Source organism: Pipra filicauda, unplaced genomic scaffold, assembly GCF_003945595.2.
Source record: "Pipra filicauda isolate LSUMZ 115617 unplaced genomic scaffold, ASM394559v2 scaffold3_size10097308_pilon, whole genome shotgun sequence".
Lineage (NCBI taxonomy): Eukaryota > Metazoa > Chordata > Aves > Passeriformes > Pipridae > Pipra > Pipra filicauda.
The window spans coordinates 8,076,254-8,093,264 of NW_024104532.1; the positions used below are offsets into that span (position 1 = coordinate 8,076,254).

General features: G+C 39.2%; 1 protein-coding gene across 15 annotated transcripts in view; it reads left to right on the forward strand.

The window, feature by feature from the left end:
* Positions 1 to 17,011, forward strand: part of TENM2 (teneurin transmembrane protein 2) — a 1,087,321-nt gene that overhangs the window by 995,241 nt on the left and 75,069 nt on the right. For 11 of the 15 annotated variants that reach the window (XM_039385212.1, XM_039385215.1, XM_039385217.1 and 8 more), the window contains 3 exons: positions 6,687 to 6,881; positions 12,261 to 12,461; positions 14,087 to 14,299. In XM_039385212.1, the coding sequence (XP_039241146.1) occupies positions 6,687 to 6,881; positions 12,261 to 12,461; positions 14,087 to 14,299 (609 nt within the window). The remainder of the gene's footprint in view (positions 1 to 6,686; positions 6,882 to 12,260; positions 12,462 to 14,086; positions 14,300 to 17,011) is intronic. The other 4 variants (XM_039385216.1, XM_039385219.1, XM_039385221.1 and 1 more) reach the window with 1 other exon arrangement.

Sequence of the window (17,011 nt, forward strand, 5' to 3'; positions counted from 1 at the left end):
ACTTGGCTGTAGCTTTTGGAGTGAAACTAAAATTATCCAGGGCTTTGGTAGACAACTGTAGTAGGATTCAGGTCTAGCATCAGTAAAACACACTTGATGACTTAGTAGTCTAATTTGTCCATTGAAGAGAAATTAACATTTGTAGTCTAAATGCCACATATGCATCACCAACATAAATGTAAACAGTTGCAATGGGTCCTGCTCATATTCATTAAGTGTTTGGAACCAGGCAGCTGTAGACTACATTTATTTTAGATATTTCCTCTATTTCTCCTCCAGTTTGGAGCTGACCTGGAGTGCATTTATAGGCTTCAGATCAGACTGTCAAAAACAGTAATCCATTTTCTTTGTATACTGGCAAAACCTCGCATAATCTCTCAGCAGTAGCAGCTTAATCTCTGCTAGAAGGAAGTCCAAGTGTGAGCTATTACAGTCTGAATTAATCATCCCCTAGAGGAACTGCACCCAGAAGAGTCACTGGAAAGGTTCATTGGTGAGAAGTTTGACCTCTTATCTGTCTTCAGTACAATTCCTGGTGGTCACTGAAACGAAGAACAACTTTATTTTTTATTATGCCGTTGTGTATTTCACTTCTCATGTAACTGGGAATTCGTGCAGCTCTGCCCAAAGAGCATTTCAAAACTGCCCAATCAGTTCAGTGATTTTTCCTGACTGAAATTCACTTCCTCCTCCTAAACTGGATCATCTACAGATAAAAATAATCTTTATTTCTCATAGGTCTCTACAGTTCAACAAGGGCTGAATATATCTTACATAGGAGTATAAATAGTGTCTCTTCAGTATGTGTTTTTTTTTCTGAATGTGTGTGTTTGTATAGAGGTTATATTAATGAAGTAAAGCTCAAACCAAAATTCCATTTCACCCATGGTTTCAGCTATGATGGTGGCCTGCAGCAGGGAGTTGAGGAAGGGTAAAAATTGTAGCTGTCTTTGTTGCTTCTCTAGTAAATTCTTTTAGTTCTAGAGCTAGGACTTCCTATAATAGATGATGTCTCTTTGTGTTTAGGAACCTTTGTAGAGTTTCACTCCATGAATTTGTCTCATTCTGTGATCAATCATGGGATGTTCTTCCATGAGTTCTAACTTTTCAGATAATCTTGATGGAACGGTCAGCAGTACTTAGAATGTAATGGCACTTTAGATGATGTCCAAGTGCTCTGTTAGTTCAGTCTTAAACTCACATTTGAACACTCAGCCCTAATTTTCCGTACTGTTTACGTTGTGAACAGGCAGCAAAGCTCATCATTTTTTCAACACCAGCTTGTGATAAGAAGAAACTGGTTTATGTGCAAAATTAGGGCTTGTAATCCTTATGGATACCATTCTGACCCTTACTCAAACACTACCCCTTGGAGCAGTTTTGTCCATCCAGACCAGTGACTCCCCTCACCAGCCCACCATGGGCATCTCCCCACAAAATACTGTGGTTTATGCATTAAAAAAATTTTACATAGGAGGACTCCTAAGCCTGTAGATGACACAAAGGAAGCTAATCTTCTTCTGCCGTGCTCAAAAATCTACATTTGTATGTAAAACTGAGCTGCTTGCAAGATAAGAGCAATAGAAGGGCGTTGCTTGTGACCTGGTCCAGGACAGGGAAGCATTGTAGGTGCAAGTTCAAAAACCTTTCAAGTCTGCATATATTTATGCCCAGACACTCAAATATCTTTGAAGAGAAGAATACCAGTTTGTCTATTTTGTGAGGAGGAACTGAAAAAAGTCTGCAGTAGAGAACTGACAGCCTAGATCCCAGTGGTACAGGACTCTCTGCACCAGGGTAATGTTTGCTCTACAACAAGAGAAACCAAGCCAGAACTCTGCCTTCACATCCTGTTTGGAACTTCAAGTAGCAGGGGAAGGCCTCTCAAGCAAGCAGCTGGGGTAACTAACCCGAGTTCTGCAACAGCCTCCAAGAGTTTGACTCCTCAGATATCCTTATCCTTGCCATGCTCTAGAAGAACACCCCTGGTGAGTATGTGTGTGTAAATACTGCAAGGGTGGGTGAAAGGAGTGTGTGCACAGGCTGCAGCTGGGAAACCTGGTGGCTTTTGGTGCCAGACCATTTGGGCATTACCCCTTGCCATCTCCTCTCCTCATCCACGTGCAACAGGCTGTTACCAAATCACCTCTCCTCATGCATCAGGGAATATCAACATTACTCCAAAATAACTCTCCAAAGATAATCTTTAGAGAGAGAACTTTTAGAGGGATGTTTGGCTTGTCTTTCTTACTTAATTGATGTTCTTAAATGTGTGCAGCCTACAGGGCTCAAGGGTCTGTAGTATCCATTCATCAGCTGACACCCATGTGAAAAACAGTCTGGTTTTGTTCAAATACCAGTAAAGGGCAGAATCACATCACCAAAACCACATTTAGGGTTAATGCCTGTTGTGCTTATTCAGCCTTCTCTAAGGATGTATACCCTTGTGCCTAACTTGCTTGAGTGTGCCATAACTACTCCTGAAGATCTCTGTCTACTTTTTGACAGTGCTGCTGTGAGATATGCAACTTATCTCCCCACAGAAATGAGATGGAACTTGATTGTTCCATTACATAAACCACCTTCCTTCACATTCCTTCAACAGACTTTGAGCAGTCAGTCCTGTCCTGGAACAAGGGCCATCTACTTCACGTAGGGAAACATAAACAGTCCTAAACAAGAACTCCAGATGATTCTTGAGTAGTTTCCACATTAATTGAAGCTGCCTGGGTGTAAAATTAGAGTGGATTGGTTTGGATCTCATCCTGCAGCAACATGGTCTAGCAAATAGGCGTAGCAAACCTTTTTCTGGCTACCTGCTCCAGTTTTCTGTGGAAAAGCAGCTTGATTCTCTCTCTTCCTCACACAGAACAGCCTATAAACCCATACCAAAAAGATTAAGGAAGAACCATTTATTACAGCAGTGACAAGCCAGCTTCTTATAACCCACACTTGCTTGCATTCTTGCTTACATGTTTTTCTGAAGTCCTAGTGACATGGCAGTCTTGGAGATGCCAAAATCCGACCCAGATTCTCTGTCAATTTTCTTACTCTCAAAGTGATATTCCACTCACATAGTTTGTAGAATAACCCCAGCAGAGGGTTGTAGATTAAACTGCAGCTTTAAGTTGCAAGTGTCTTAATCTTAACTGTATTCACTTCATCCCTAGGGTTAAATGACAGATTCTCTTTTTTGTCCCGAGTCAGTTCTGGTGTCAGTGACATCGTGGCAATGCACATTGCAGTGGCAAACCACTGAAGGCAGATTGCTGTTCAACTCATAGACAAGCTTCACAAGGACTGAATAGATTTATGAACCATAGCAAGACCTCTGACCTGGTAAAAGCATGAAGAGAGGAATGAAAAGCTGTGACATGGCTTTCAGCTTTACTTAAATTCCTGGAGCACCATAGCAGAGTGAGGGAAAACTAAAAATCTACTGTGGGAGCCCTTTAGCTAAAGACCCAGCACTATTTAGTAATCTTTCTTCTCCTGTGCCAGTCTCTGGTGTCCCAGAAGTTGAACCCTGCAAATCCAGATCAAAAGTAGGAGCTAAGAACAGCCTTCCCATAGACAAGTTCCAAATAGCAGATATACATCTCCATTGCCCATTGCTTAATGAGACTTAGGGGCAAAGCAAGCAGAGAATTGATCTTACAGCAGATGCCTGGCACAGATTTATAGGTCTAGACCACTCTAGATCTAGGGTGGTCACATCTAAGTGGCTTGGGTTGGGTTGTTTTTTGTTGTTGTTGTTTTGGTTATCTTTTTTTATTTGTTTTAGGAATGGAGTTATTTCTGCTCACTCCCTCTTACAAGGAAATTTGCTGTTTAAATAGAGTTATTGTTTTTATTTACCACTCCACAGGAGAGGTTTGCAGAACAGAAGTCCTTTCAGGTGGTGAGTGACATACTGACCTGTAAAACAACAACACAAAAAAAGCTATTCCTCACTTATATCCAGCTTGTGAGTCAACTCTAACTTTTTGTCTTTATAACTACTTGAACAGATGAGGTTTGTCCAAAGAAACTGTCTACTGCCCACGGATTCATTTAGCTTTCCTGGGACATTTTCTTTCTATGCAGCTTTATCACAGCATGGGGAGGAGTTTGATGGGCAAAAGCAACTGTGTCCCAGTGCAGTTGGAGAATCCACACTGAGCAACCATCAATAATGGCAGCTCTGAGTCTCTGCAGTGGCTTGGAACCATTGCAGAGAATAACAATCTTACTTCCTTCTGTGGGGGACTTGAACAGAGGGACTGCAGGGTTAACCACCACATTGCCTTGTGCTAGAGAGGGAGGTTTTTGTGTTAAAATGAGGCCCAAATAAAGGGCCAGGGTCTCTACAATCTGTCAGGGTGTGCAAGATGGCACCAAGGAACTGGCCACTCATGATTACTGCAGGTCTTCAGGACAGGCTGCCTTTTCAGGCAAATAAAGAGAGCAGGAAGAAGTGACTGCAGTTCTTACAGTGATTTGGGGAAACCTGTCAGTGTCAGCCCAAACGAGCCTTTTAATAGCAGTGAAACGGAGAGTTATGGACAGAGGAATTGTTTGTGCCCCCAGGTCTTTGTGCTTGAAAAGTGGAAGTGGTGCCAGGTCGATCCCTTTCTTCCTGGCTCACCTGTGTGACTTGCAGGAGGAGCAGCACACCTGGGCAGTGAAGGGCTGTGAACCCTGGGGAACTGAGCCAGGCTCCAGCTGTGATACCTGCAGGCAGAAGGAATAGTCACACAGCATTCAGGTTGCTCCTAGTTCAGCATGTGGTAATATCATGGAAGGGTGTTTGATGATGCCATGCAAAAAAGATGTAAAGCAAGCTGTCCTGGAGTGCAGTATGGACATAATTGTTGTTTGTCTGTGTGACATTTCAATCCAGCTGGTTCAGTAAACTTAAGTCTGAAACCAGCTGCAAAAAAGCAAAACCGGTAGAACTTTAGCATAAATGTTTTTCACTGAATTCAGTGAACATACATCACATCTGAAATGCAAATGTTGCTGCTGGAAATTATGTTTTATTCAAATCTGTGTTCATTTTTGGAGTGAGTAAGAAAGCAACTGGACAAGACTCACAGTGAGAGAGAACACCAGGACTGCAGTAGAATGAAGTCCGGTTGCCACCAAAGGATGGATAATATGGCTCTGAGACATAGGAACAGTAGCAAAACCCCCCAAACTCTATCATACCGATTTTTTCATTGTTTTACTGTAGAAAAAAAATAGGCTAAAAAGATTATATGTGTGATATGTGGCCCGTCAACCTGTAGTCTTAATTGAAATAACTCTCAGCACTCCAAATTTTAGCTAACATTTCAGGTTAGAAATCTGAATTTATTTTTGTCTGATCAATTTTTTCCCATTTCAAATAAGAAAATTCCTGAAAAAAATCTATCCTGAAATGTGTTTTTGCAGCAGATCAATGGGACAGCTAAGATTAATAAGGGTTGCAGGACTGAACAGTGGAGAAGTTGGATAACTGGACCATTACACATTTCTTTGTAGGAAATCAATTACTTGGGTTCTTCTTGATCATCCAGGTTAAAGGGATAATAGAAGCCAAGAAGGCATTAGGACCTTTAAATGATTAATAGTCGTTTTTGAGTATATTTTTGGCACTGTAAAACTAGGTGTTAGTTTCTAATTACTTTGAAGGGTGAGAAGACAGGGAAACACTTTTCTGTCTTTATCAAACTGCATCAGAGAGAAGAGCACAAAACTGTACCTTTTTTCCAAGATTCACTTCATTCCTCCCATTTTCTGTTATTCTTCTGTTATTTTTTCCATTTCTCTGGGTAGGGACCACGTCCAGTCTGTGGCACAGACGATCACAGATTGCCATGTTTACAAGGGAGACATGGGCATAAAGGAGTGTGAATAGGCCTTAGTGTAACATTTATATGCAGCTGGGTTTTAATAAACCACTTGTTTCTTTCCATTGCTCTGCATATGTACAACATCTGATTCCTGGCACCCAAGACCTGCCAACTACCTTTATTATTCATAGGCTTCACTTCATTTGCATTAATGACTATTTGCTCAGAATGTGTCTTACCCCTTAATAACACAAGGGTGAGGGATAGGGGTTAATAATGGTGCTTTCTTGCCAATACACACAGGGTAAAAGCTGTCACTCTGGGATTTGGGGAAACCAGGTTCACCAGGGATATTGGTGGCAAGGGGCGTTTCTAGTAGCTGAAAGCTTGTGTTCAAGATTCTTACACTGAAAGTCAAAGGATCTAAAAAACTATGGGGGCATTACATTAAAAAATGTTGTGAAAGAAGAAAGATGCTATATAATAAAATGTTGTGGGGACTGAATGTTTTGTGTTTTGCTAGCTGTGAAAATTGAATTTTAGCTAAAGGAACAAAGCAGAGTAATGTCAGGCTCAAATCTGTTCACACTGCCTCATTAGTTATCCCAAATACCATCAGTAGTTTATAAAGAATAGGAGTTGTATTCTTGGAATGCCCAACCCAAGAGTGCTTGATTAGATAGTAATCAAATTATTTCTTTGGGAAACGAAGAACTTAACTACTGCAAATTGTCTTAGATTTTTTTTTTTCCCCAGTAAATTAACATATTTGAGTATATCTATAGCTATTTGGCAGTGGATTTTTAGTGCACTTTTACAGGAATACGTGCATGACCCTGGATGCTGTTTTCCTTTCGTTCCCTTTTCCAGCTGCCTGCCCAGTTCTGTGCAGTGGCAATGGTCAATACTCCAAAGGCACCTGCTTATGCTACAGTGGCTGGAAAGGTCCGGAATGTGATGTACCCATCAGCCAGTGTATTGATCCCTCGTGTGGAGGTCATGGTTCCTGCATCGAAGGGAACTGTGTCTGCTCCGTGGGCTACAAAGGAGAAAACTGTGAGGAAGGTAAGCATGTTGATTTTCTGTGTTGTAAGCTTGTTTTCTGGGTTTTGGAATTATTTAATGAGTAGGGGGAAAAGAAAGAACAGAGTAAAAATCTAACCATGAAACTGCTGTAGCAGATTATTGTAAAAGAGGGTAGTCACAATTTTACCGATTTATCAAAGTTCAGATGAAACTTCTGGCCTTCTGCATATGTTGTTTTGCAGCATTAAGAGTGTCTGCCACAAGTAAAGCTGAATAATTCCTTTATTCAGAGTGAAGAGAAAAATCTTTTTTTATGGATTGTATTTACTGAACAATTTAGGTGTGAAATGCAGAGGAAAAAGGAGCAGTGGTAGACAAAATTGTACAGCTTCAGCTTCATACAAAGCACACGTATCTATCACTATTAAGACAGAAGCTCATGAAACAAATTTGAAAGACTTAGATAACTGTATGACTTAGAGAGTTAATGTAGGGCAAATTACTCCTGTTAGCTGCAATCATACAGGATTAAGAAAGATACACATGAACAAAAAATGTCTTTTAAATGCAGAAAACCTTTCCAGGTTTAAAGTGTCCAATTCCTTGTGTGTGTAGAATGAGCAAATTTAACAAAATAACCCTGCAAAATGTAGTCATAGATTAAGCTCAATCCTGGTTTTATTTACAGTGTTTTCTGTTAGAATGCACAACATAAATTGGACTGCTTTTCTTTTTGAAGTATATTAGTATGGTTTTAAAAGGGAATTTAATTCCCCAGACAGCTGCTAACAGGCAGTTCAGCATTCCTTGGCACATCCTCAGGGCAGTAGTAGTTCATGTTACGTTATGATGACATTCCAGAGTTCATTAATCCTCCAAAAGGAAAAGCAGCTTGAGTACTAAAGTGATAGGACTGGGATGACAAGCTTTTAGGACTAAGGAGTCTCTCTGGAATATTCAGAATGGGTTGCAGAGCTGTCCACCACGTGTATTGATTTTTATCTTACCCTATAATAAAGAGCTGTTTCTCCCATCAGAAAATGAAGGGAAGAAAACTATGGGGACTTAAACCACTAAGGGGTTTATTTTTTGGACTACAGTTGTCACCTTTAGGACAAAATCTTGCATTAGTCTGAGTGAACTTACTGTGCTAAAGGGAAAAAAAAACCCACAAGGATCCTCACTAGTGGGACTGCCAACACTACAACTGCTTGTTCAGTTCATTCCTGTCACCTCCCTCTACTGAAGGTTCCCAACACTGGTTATTACAGCTTTAATCCAGAACTCGCTTGTTGTCAAGAGTTTTTCCATTGTTTTTAATGGCTTACATTTCAAACTATATCCAGAAAATGCTGTAATGTCCTTTTTGTCTACTTAGAACTGATACTTCTCAGTTCACACTGAGTGTAAGATTATAGGAGATATTCCAAAATTATCTAAAATGCCTTGCTTTAACTATCATTTGCATCAAAATCGAAGATGGGAAAAAGCTGTCTTTAACTTGCTCTACGACATCCAATCTATTCTCAGGAGTGCAAAAGCTCTCTTTCAGGTACTAACTGCAATTGTTTGCTTGGTCTCATTGAGCTTGATACATTTAATCACGTTTTGTGTTATAAAAATGCTTGTATTATTAGCCAGATTATGGTAGATGGCCTAAAATGATCTTTCTTACTTCTGTAAATTTTACCTTGCAAGCAGCTCCTCCCTCACCCTGATGGTAATTTCCAGCTACTTCCATGGAATTCTCTCTCTCCTTTCAGTTGTCTGGAATGGCTGTGGTGTGTCTGGGCCAGATGCCTCGGATTCCTTAGACTCCTGTAAGAGAAATAGGCTCCTGTAGTGCTTAATTCAGTTTATCTTGAGGTGAATGTTTGAAACTAGAGAAACAAACACATCTGCAGCACCAGAAAAGTTTATAGAACAAAGGTGTTGTGTTAACACCAGCCAAACCTGGGACCACTACAAAACATTGTCAGTCAACTAAGTTTTCTGGGAGGTGAATTGCTATTTGAGATGAAAGGATAGACATTATTTAATCAACACTGTGCTTGGAAGGATGTTTTTTCTTAAAAAGATAAATGGATTACAAAGGCAGGAGGTATTTGCTACAAACTTGGAAGGGGTCAATAACATGGCAAGGAAGGTTGAAATAACCTTTTGCATATATCATTGGGCAATAAATAAGTCGAAAAATTAATTTGAAAATAAATAAAAACCAACCATCGTGTTTCTACCCTAAAATTCCATTTCTTTTGTGCATATTTCTTACATTAATTCCAAGTGCTATAGGAAAAAGGGTATATTGTGATGTGGTGTCTTTCCAGTTAATCACCTAGTTTTATTTCAAGTTTTTGCATGAATTAAAAATTTACTCTTTTAATAACAGAATGATACTAATAATATATGTGTAGTTAAATATAAGATATGAAATCTCCTCTATTGATCTGAACTTCCAAAAGGAACAAAGGTTGATTCATTTGCCATTTTCCAACTAGGATATTGAATTAGAACTAGTGGGTCAGCGTTTTTGTCTTCCCGATAGCTTTTTATTTCTGATATTCGTCATGGTCATATTGTTCAAACAATTTACCTGAAATGAAAGTGGCACCAAAATCAATATTTGCGATGCACAATTTTTGCAGCATAAACACTGTTGTTCTATTAACAGATTTGCACACAAGATGAAGTGGAGTATTTGCCAGGCTTCGTTCAATCTGGTTTTGTGGGGAGACAAGTGAAATCACCAAATTAGGTTAAGTTAAGGGTGGTTTTCTTGTCGCTTTCGTGGTCGAGTCATTTTTCAATGACATTTAACTTCGCGAGTGTAACTCATGGCTCTTTGGGGACTTCGTGGTACATATTGTTTGGAAAACTCCTTGACCTCCTTTTTTGTCCTTAAGGATATAAATTGCTTTCAGTACCTTTTTTGTCAAATCTACAGAGGGCCCAGTACTAAATGAGCTCTAATGATCTGAGCTGCCAAGGGGCCCCGAGTTGCAAGTCTAACGTACCTGCGCGTTCTCCTTTGTTGAAACACCAAAGACAGTCCGTTTATAAATCCTTCTTAAATACCATTGTAAACCCTCCTCCAGCTCAGGGCCAGCACCTCTGCAGCATAAGTCAGTGCAGTTCTATTGCAGGTAATCACATTATGCTAATTTTAACAGCAGAGGATCTGGCCCGAGATGATAACTCTTAAGAGCAGGTATTAAAATAGAACAAGATTGGAGCTCAAAGTAAAAACTCTCCTCAGTTTTAACTTTGAAAGCTGCTACTTACCCATATGATAGAACAAAACAGCTGTAAAATATATTTGTCTGGAACAAAGGATAAAGGTCTTTAGTGTATTATCCTGTAAAACAAGGCTGAGGGGCATTGATAGGCTTGTTCTGTGGAAGTAAGTCTCAGCTGTATGAGCACTGTAATTCAGGATAGAGGAAAGACTGTTAATTTCTGTAGCAGAAGGTGGTGTTTTTCACATGCTCTCCATTCCTTTCATTAGTGCTTTCATTTGAGAAGATGATACATTCTTGACAAGGAGAGTACATTATGAGTTATCATTATCTCCTAAAAGTAGCTGTCCTGCCACATATGATGTTATACACAATCACCCTTCTAAATTTTCCATTAAAACATCACAATCTAAAAAAAATGTAATAGTCTAAATGTAGGGGGGGCAGTAGCCTTCATCCTAAAAGTAGATTGATCTAAGTTTTTATGTTCTTCTTTATTCAATCAAATTGTTTTGTCACAGCTCGGAGTCTATTGGGTTCAACAGAAATAGTATGAAAGATGTATTCTAAACTTTGGACAGGTTATAATTTTGTTAAACACCAAGAAGGACTAACACTACAGGACAAGCATTCTGCATAATTTTAGAACAATTTATTAATTTATCAACTTTTGTCAGAGCTGAACCACAAAACAATCTTGGTTTACCTATAAATACGAAATTGCATTTGAATATTTTCTTGTCTCAGTAGCTAAGCTTTAAACCTTAAAAAAACCCAAAACTATAGCCAGTGTCATCATTAAAATGAAAATCTTGTAAGAAATTTTGCAGTAATTTATTCCTGTACTACTGTAATCTGAATTAAAATCAAAACTATTCTGATAACTCATGTTATTGCATCTCTGTGCCTGCCTCAATCCTCTGTTTGTATCTAATCTATATACTTACTTTAAATGTTCTGCAACTACATAAAATAATTTGACAAGGCTCTGTGTTTATAGAAAAGCTGAGATTTGAAAGATCAAGTATTGTTCCCATCAGGTAGAGTGAAAATGTCTCTGCCTTAATTTAGAAGGATCAATTTGGAAAAGATGAGAGATAAATCACTTTCATTATAAACTCAGATCTTCCTGGAACAGTGAGAGAGAATGCCAATCATTCTTGGCCCTGTTGTTGTGAGCTAATATATACCAGTCATGAGATGAATTCAGGTTATTTAAGGCACGAATTTGACCTTGGCCCTCAATTCCACAGCAAAAGGCAGTTGGTGAAGCCTCTGTGTTGGTGTTTGCAGTACAGCACAGTGTGTTTATACAAATTCATGATATAAGATAAAAATTTGGAAATTCATAAAGTTTATTGATAAAGTTTATTTGAAAGGCAGCTCATAACATTCCTTTATTTGTCAGGATTGAAATAGCAACTGAAATTTCATTGCATCATTTTCTGTCATAACTCTTTTCACTTTCTTACTCTGTTGTTTCTGGATTGAGAAAATATGAAATCCGTGCTTGTATCTGCTTTTATTTCTTTTAGAGGAACAAGCTGCTGGTTAGAATATGGTTTGAAGTAACTAGGGCTCTCAGTTTCACAGCTCAGCTATTAATGAACCATGGATCAAACATTCAGAAGTGCCTGAATGATTAGAAGCCTAAATGAAGCTGAAAGCCACTGGTATTTTGACTTCTAGATACTTAAAGTGGCTGTCATAATTGTTCTCACAATGCTGTAGCATTTTAATAGTAACAATAGCAGTACTGAAGATACTCCAAAGGAAAAAATCCTTTAAAGCTGCAATTTATTAACTTTTTAATTTAAGTACAGTACATGAGTCATTGGAACTTCAGTGTATTTTGGAAGAATGTCTCCAGGCTAACATGTGAAACTCTTGTTATATATATATATATAAATGCTGTTTTTAAGTCTTTTTGCTTCCCCACCACAGCATTGCTGTAGTAAACTGTCATTGTTCAGTCAAACCCTGGTTTATTTGTTTTATTTAATGTAAAATATAAATTACTTCGCTTCCCCATTCTCACTCCAGGTTGTTAATAAGAACTACCTCAATCTCCTTTATTTGTCACAGTGACACAAACCTCTCAGAGCACTTTGCCTGCACGTTTTCCAGACATCACATTGTGTGAACTGACCGTTTCCCACGTTGTTCTTGCTTTCTTCTGCAGTGGATTGCTTGGATCCCACGTGCTCCAACCACGGAGTGTGTGTGAATGGGGAATGTCTCTGCAGCCCAGGATGGGGAGGAGTGAACTGTGAGCTGCCCAGAGCCCAGTGCCCAGACCAGTGCAGTGGGCACGGCACTTACCTGTCAGACACAGGGCTCTGCAGCTGTGATCCCAACTGGATGGGTCCCGACTGCTCCGTTGGTAAGAAAAATATTGTCTTGAAATATGCTGCAGTACTGCTCCTATTTTGTTAAAACATTAATACCTGCTGCGGGTTTGAAATGCAAATAATTTAGAAACACGTCTTTGGAACGTGTTTGATCTTCTTTAGTTCTGTTGGGGAGAAGTGTGTATGCATCTCAGATACTTTTTTTCGTTAAATTCTTTATTTGGGACTGCCAGCTGGGGGTGAGGTGGATGCAGGTTAGGAGTTTGTGTTTTATTCTAGCACTGAGTCTGAATAAAAAAAGTTGCATAAGTGCCTCACATCTGTAAATGAAAATAAAAACATCCATAATTTATAACTGGGTATAACATTTAAAGAATGGAGAACACTCCACTTAGGTCTATTTTGGGAGTTTACTTTACTGCACATCAAAATGCTACTCATTTATGAAAAACATCACAAACCAGAAAGATATCTTTTCAAATAAAGGGTATTTTTTTCCTCTTCAGTTGTATGTAGAATATATTTTTTAAAAATAAGGTTTTTATAATATTGTTTTTATAATACTAAGTTTTATATATATTTCTATTTTATTATGCAAGTTCATATAATATTAAGATTTTATAATATATTAAAAAAAAGTTAAGTAACACTTAAAAGCAGGTACAAAAGTGTTAGCTAAAACTTTCATCCTCATCAAAGCTACAGTTGTAAAACATGATTATTCTAACTGAAGGAGCAAAAGAGGACAACACAGATTCGACAAGACAGCAAATGTTCTATTTGTGAGGGGGGAAAAATACTGGGAATTTTACATTTATATTGTAAGTTGAACCTTGAGATGGAGCTGTAGGCCAAAAGCAAGTCTCTCAAAATAACATTTGCATTTTTCACACTTATTCAGTTATTTTCTAAGATTAATCACTTAGAACACCCCACCAGTGACATTAATATGAAGATGTGTGTTTTCTGCTTCGTGGGTTAGCAGACAGAAAAATTTGTGAATGAGAGTTTTACTCTCCATTTCTTTGGTGATATGTGAGGCAAAAGACCCCTCTGCTTTTCTACAACTTCAGCTGACAGAGAGCAGTAGAATTTTGGGAGTGAGACACCATATAACTGACCATGCAGTAGGAATCCAAGATCTCTCCTCTGAAAGTGTCTTTCGCTCCCAGCGTCTGTGACCCTGAACTGCCACCATTCTCTGCTGAATGAGTGATTTTCAGTGTCATTCTTAGCAAAAGCAATGTTTATCACTGAAATGTATCAGTGTGTGAGTAAAGCAGAGCTACCTGCTCCCGTTCTGGCTGCTGGCAGCGTTGGGGACACTACCTCTGAAACTTGTTTTTATCCACGTAGAGGACACAGTTCTAGCTCAGCCCGTCCAGCAGATCTTTTTAAACAACTTTTAAATACGATTTAGTTTTAAAGCAAAAGTTAAATGCCAGTTTTCCTCAGAATATGAACAGGCCAGCTTTTGACAGCACTTAGTTTGCAGCCCCAGCACGTCCTTTCTGCTCCCCTTCCCTGCACGACTCGGCCGCTGCTCCCGCCCCGCTGCCACCAAAGTACCCGCTGCAATTCCAGTTGGTGTTGGTTTTGTTCCGTGGGGTTTTTTTTCCTTGCAAATCAGTTTGTTATCCCTTCTTTTCTCTCCTAGAAGTGTGTTCTGTGGACTGTGGCACCCACGGGGTGTGCATGGGCGGAGCGTGTCGCTGCGAGGAAGGGTGGACGGGAGCGGCCTGTGACCAGCGCGTGTGTCACCCCCGCTGCACGGAGCACGGAACTTGTAAAGATGGGAAGTGTGAATGCAGAGAGGGCTGGAATGGGGAGCACTGCACCATTGGTAGGCAAACGACAGGCACCGAAACAGGCACATATTGCTTTCTTTTCATAAATCGTAGAGACATAGTTACTGTCGTGTGTTGTAATGGGCTGTTCCCTTAAGGACCCTAGTGCTTGGCTCTGACTCGGAGTGTGTTGGGTGAAATGCAGGTGAGCTCTTGGAATCATTTAAAATCAGTAACAAAATGATTTGTAGAGATAAAAAAAAAAAAAGAACAAACAACAATTCCACAGCAAGTGAACAATAGTAAGTGAAGATGTAACATATGGTTCATCTCGGTATCATCCAAGCCAAGATTTTCAAACTTAACTAAATATTCCTTTGTGTGAATGGCACCTCTTTTAATTTCCTGGTCTGATGCATCAGTGCTCTCCTGCTGTTATACATCACACCTGAAACACATCCCCACCATCCCCACCCAGAGCAGGGGTCAAGTGGTGGAGGATTAAGTGTTCCTGGTGGCACAGAAATAGCTGCCTGGATTTCTGCTGTGCTGTGACAGTGGGAATGGTGTTTGCACACACACAGTGCCAGGGTGGGAGGGCCCTGTGGGCACTGCAGCATCCTGCTGTCCCCTTCCCTAATATCCTGCTGCTCAGGGCAGCGCTGGCATCGTGCAGAGGGCCACGACCAACATGGTTCCATCTCAGCTGTGATGTCTCAACCTGGGAAGTTCAAAAGGGTTACACTTACACAAGGCAGTGATGTTCTACCCTCTCAACCACTGTGCTAGAAAATTTATTCTGAAGAGGAATTAATTGCTCCTAAATTAAGTTCTTTATTTTGTCTCTCCAAGCAGTCCAGCAGTCTATTTGGATTATTTTGAAAAGTTACCCAGAACAAAGGGGAAAATTGTTATTTTCTCTATGCCAAAGTCAAAAATGGGAAATTCTCAGTGATCACATCCCCTCTGAAAAGTCTGAGCAAATTTATCTGGAACAAGAGTATCCAGCTGCTGAGTCAATGTGAGGTTCAGGCAAGGGTGCTTTTCTCCAGAAAATTTTTGGAGGACTGTGAGGTATACCTTAAAAGAAACCTACTGAGTCCTAATCCAAAGTCATACTGGTTTTATTTTCTTAAGGTGGTAAATTTAACAAAGAAAAGAGTAGGTCAATTGAGATTTTAATAGCAATCAGGGACCTTAATGGGACAGTCTTATTACAAGTGAATTGTTATTTCTTTACTTAAAAGTGTGGTGAGATTCTTGCATCCCTCAAGCTGTTTTTCTTTTTGATTCCCCTCTGATTTCTCCCTGGATATACAAATCATTTCTGATAAACACATGAGTTGGAAACTAAAAGTATACTCTTATTGGAGAAAAAAAAAATAACAATTGATACATCTTTTCGGGGCATATCCTTTGATGTTGTGGTGCTGCATGCTTTGCTACACTATGCTAATATGATTTAAATCAAAGCTTTTATGACTGAACACTTTGTGACCAGCACAGATGCAGAGTGTTCTTTCATAATTGCTTTCAGACTTCCATTATATCAACACACCTCTGCTAGATTAATCCAGGCATTTTGTTTTCATATTAAGTGCTTCTCAGTTCTTTGCAAAATGCCTAATATATCTTTTTTTCATTAAATTCTGTAATAGTTGCTTATTTTAAAAGTTCATGCTTTGTGCAAAATTTGTTTTGCTTTATAATCTCTTAGTAATATGCCTATGTTTAGAAGTAATTAATGTATGTAAAGTCTTCATTACTGTGCAGACAAAAAGATGCCTTTTACCAGGATCTCAAAAGTATGCTGAAAATTGCAAGCTGAACTGGTGAACTCTGAAGTGAGATTTTTAAGTCTAATTTTCAGAGCTTTGAACTAAATATCTTCCCTATTACTGATATATGTAATCAATTCTTTCCAGAGGAAGGGTGATACTTCTAAAGTGATTAAAATATGCATAAGCTTCTTTTGTTTGGTATGTGTTAGAAAGATATCCTTGAAGCTTAATGTGGTTCTGCCTGTGGCAAGGATGAGACTGGTGCAAAGAATTTAGGTATGTCCTCCTAGTTGTGGTGTATCAGATTAGTGCAGTCCTAAGTTGTCTGTTGTTGGTAGACAGGTATATATTCTTGTGATAAGCCTGTATGAGTAACAATTTTCATATGATCATGTCCTGAGGCCATTTACAAAAGCACAGAGCAGGAATGGGATTCAGTTCAGAGGGTCAGCTCAGCATGACCCCACTGGTTTGTGTTACGTGGGACCGACACACAGGGGGGGTTCAGAGGATGAGGATGGTAAAGCTAATTTTTGTCAGTATTGGTATGAAAAATGCCAGAAGTTACCACTGGAAAATTTGTCCTTAGAGTGAGCTGATACCTTGGTACAAGGATGAGTTGCTCAAGACATTTTAAATGTTAGTGTGAAGAACTGAAGTGCACTTAAATTTTACAGAAACTCACTTTCATTTCAAGCTCTGTCTTATGGTTTCACTTTCAACTGAAAGTTTGACACACCATTTAATGTCAGGATTGCTCACTGAGGAGGGTTCCCCTAAAAAGATAATATTCAAGAATACATTTTTGATGTGTTAAAACCTTGATTTTTTTTTAAATTATTTTATTTCATTTTGTTAATCCAAAGCTATGATTTAGTCCTTTTTGGAAGGTACCTGGCAAACTGCACAGTCTGTTTGTCCTAAGGCAAAGCCAGGCCAGACCAGAAGTAAGACAGCAAAGGAGCTGAGGATGAATCTCTCCCATCCTTGTTCACAGTTTGTATTTTTGAATAC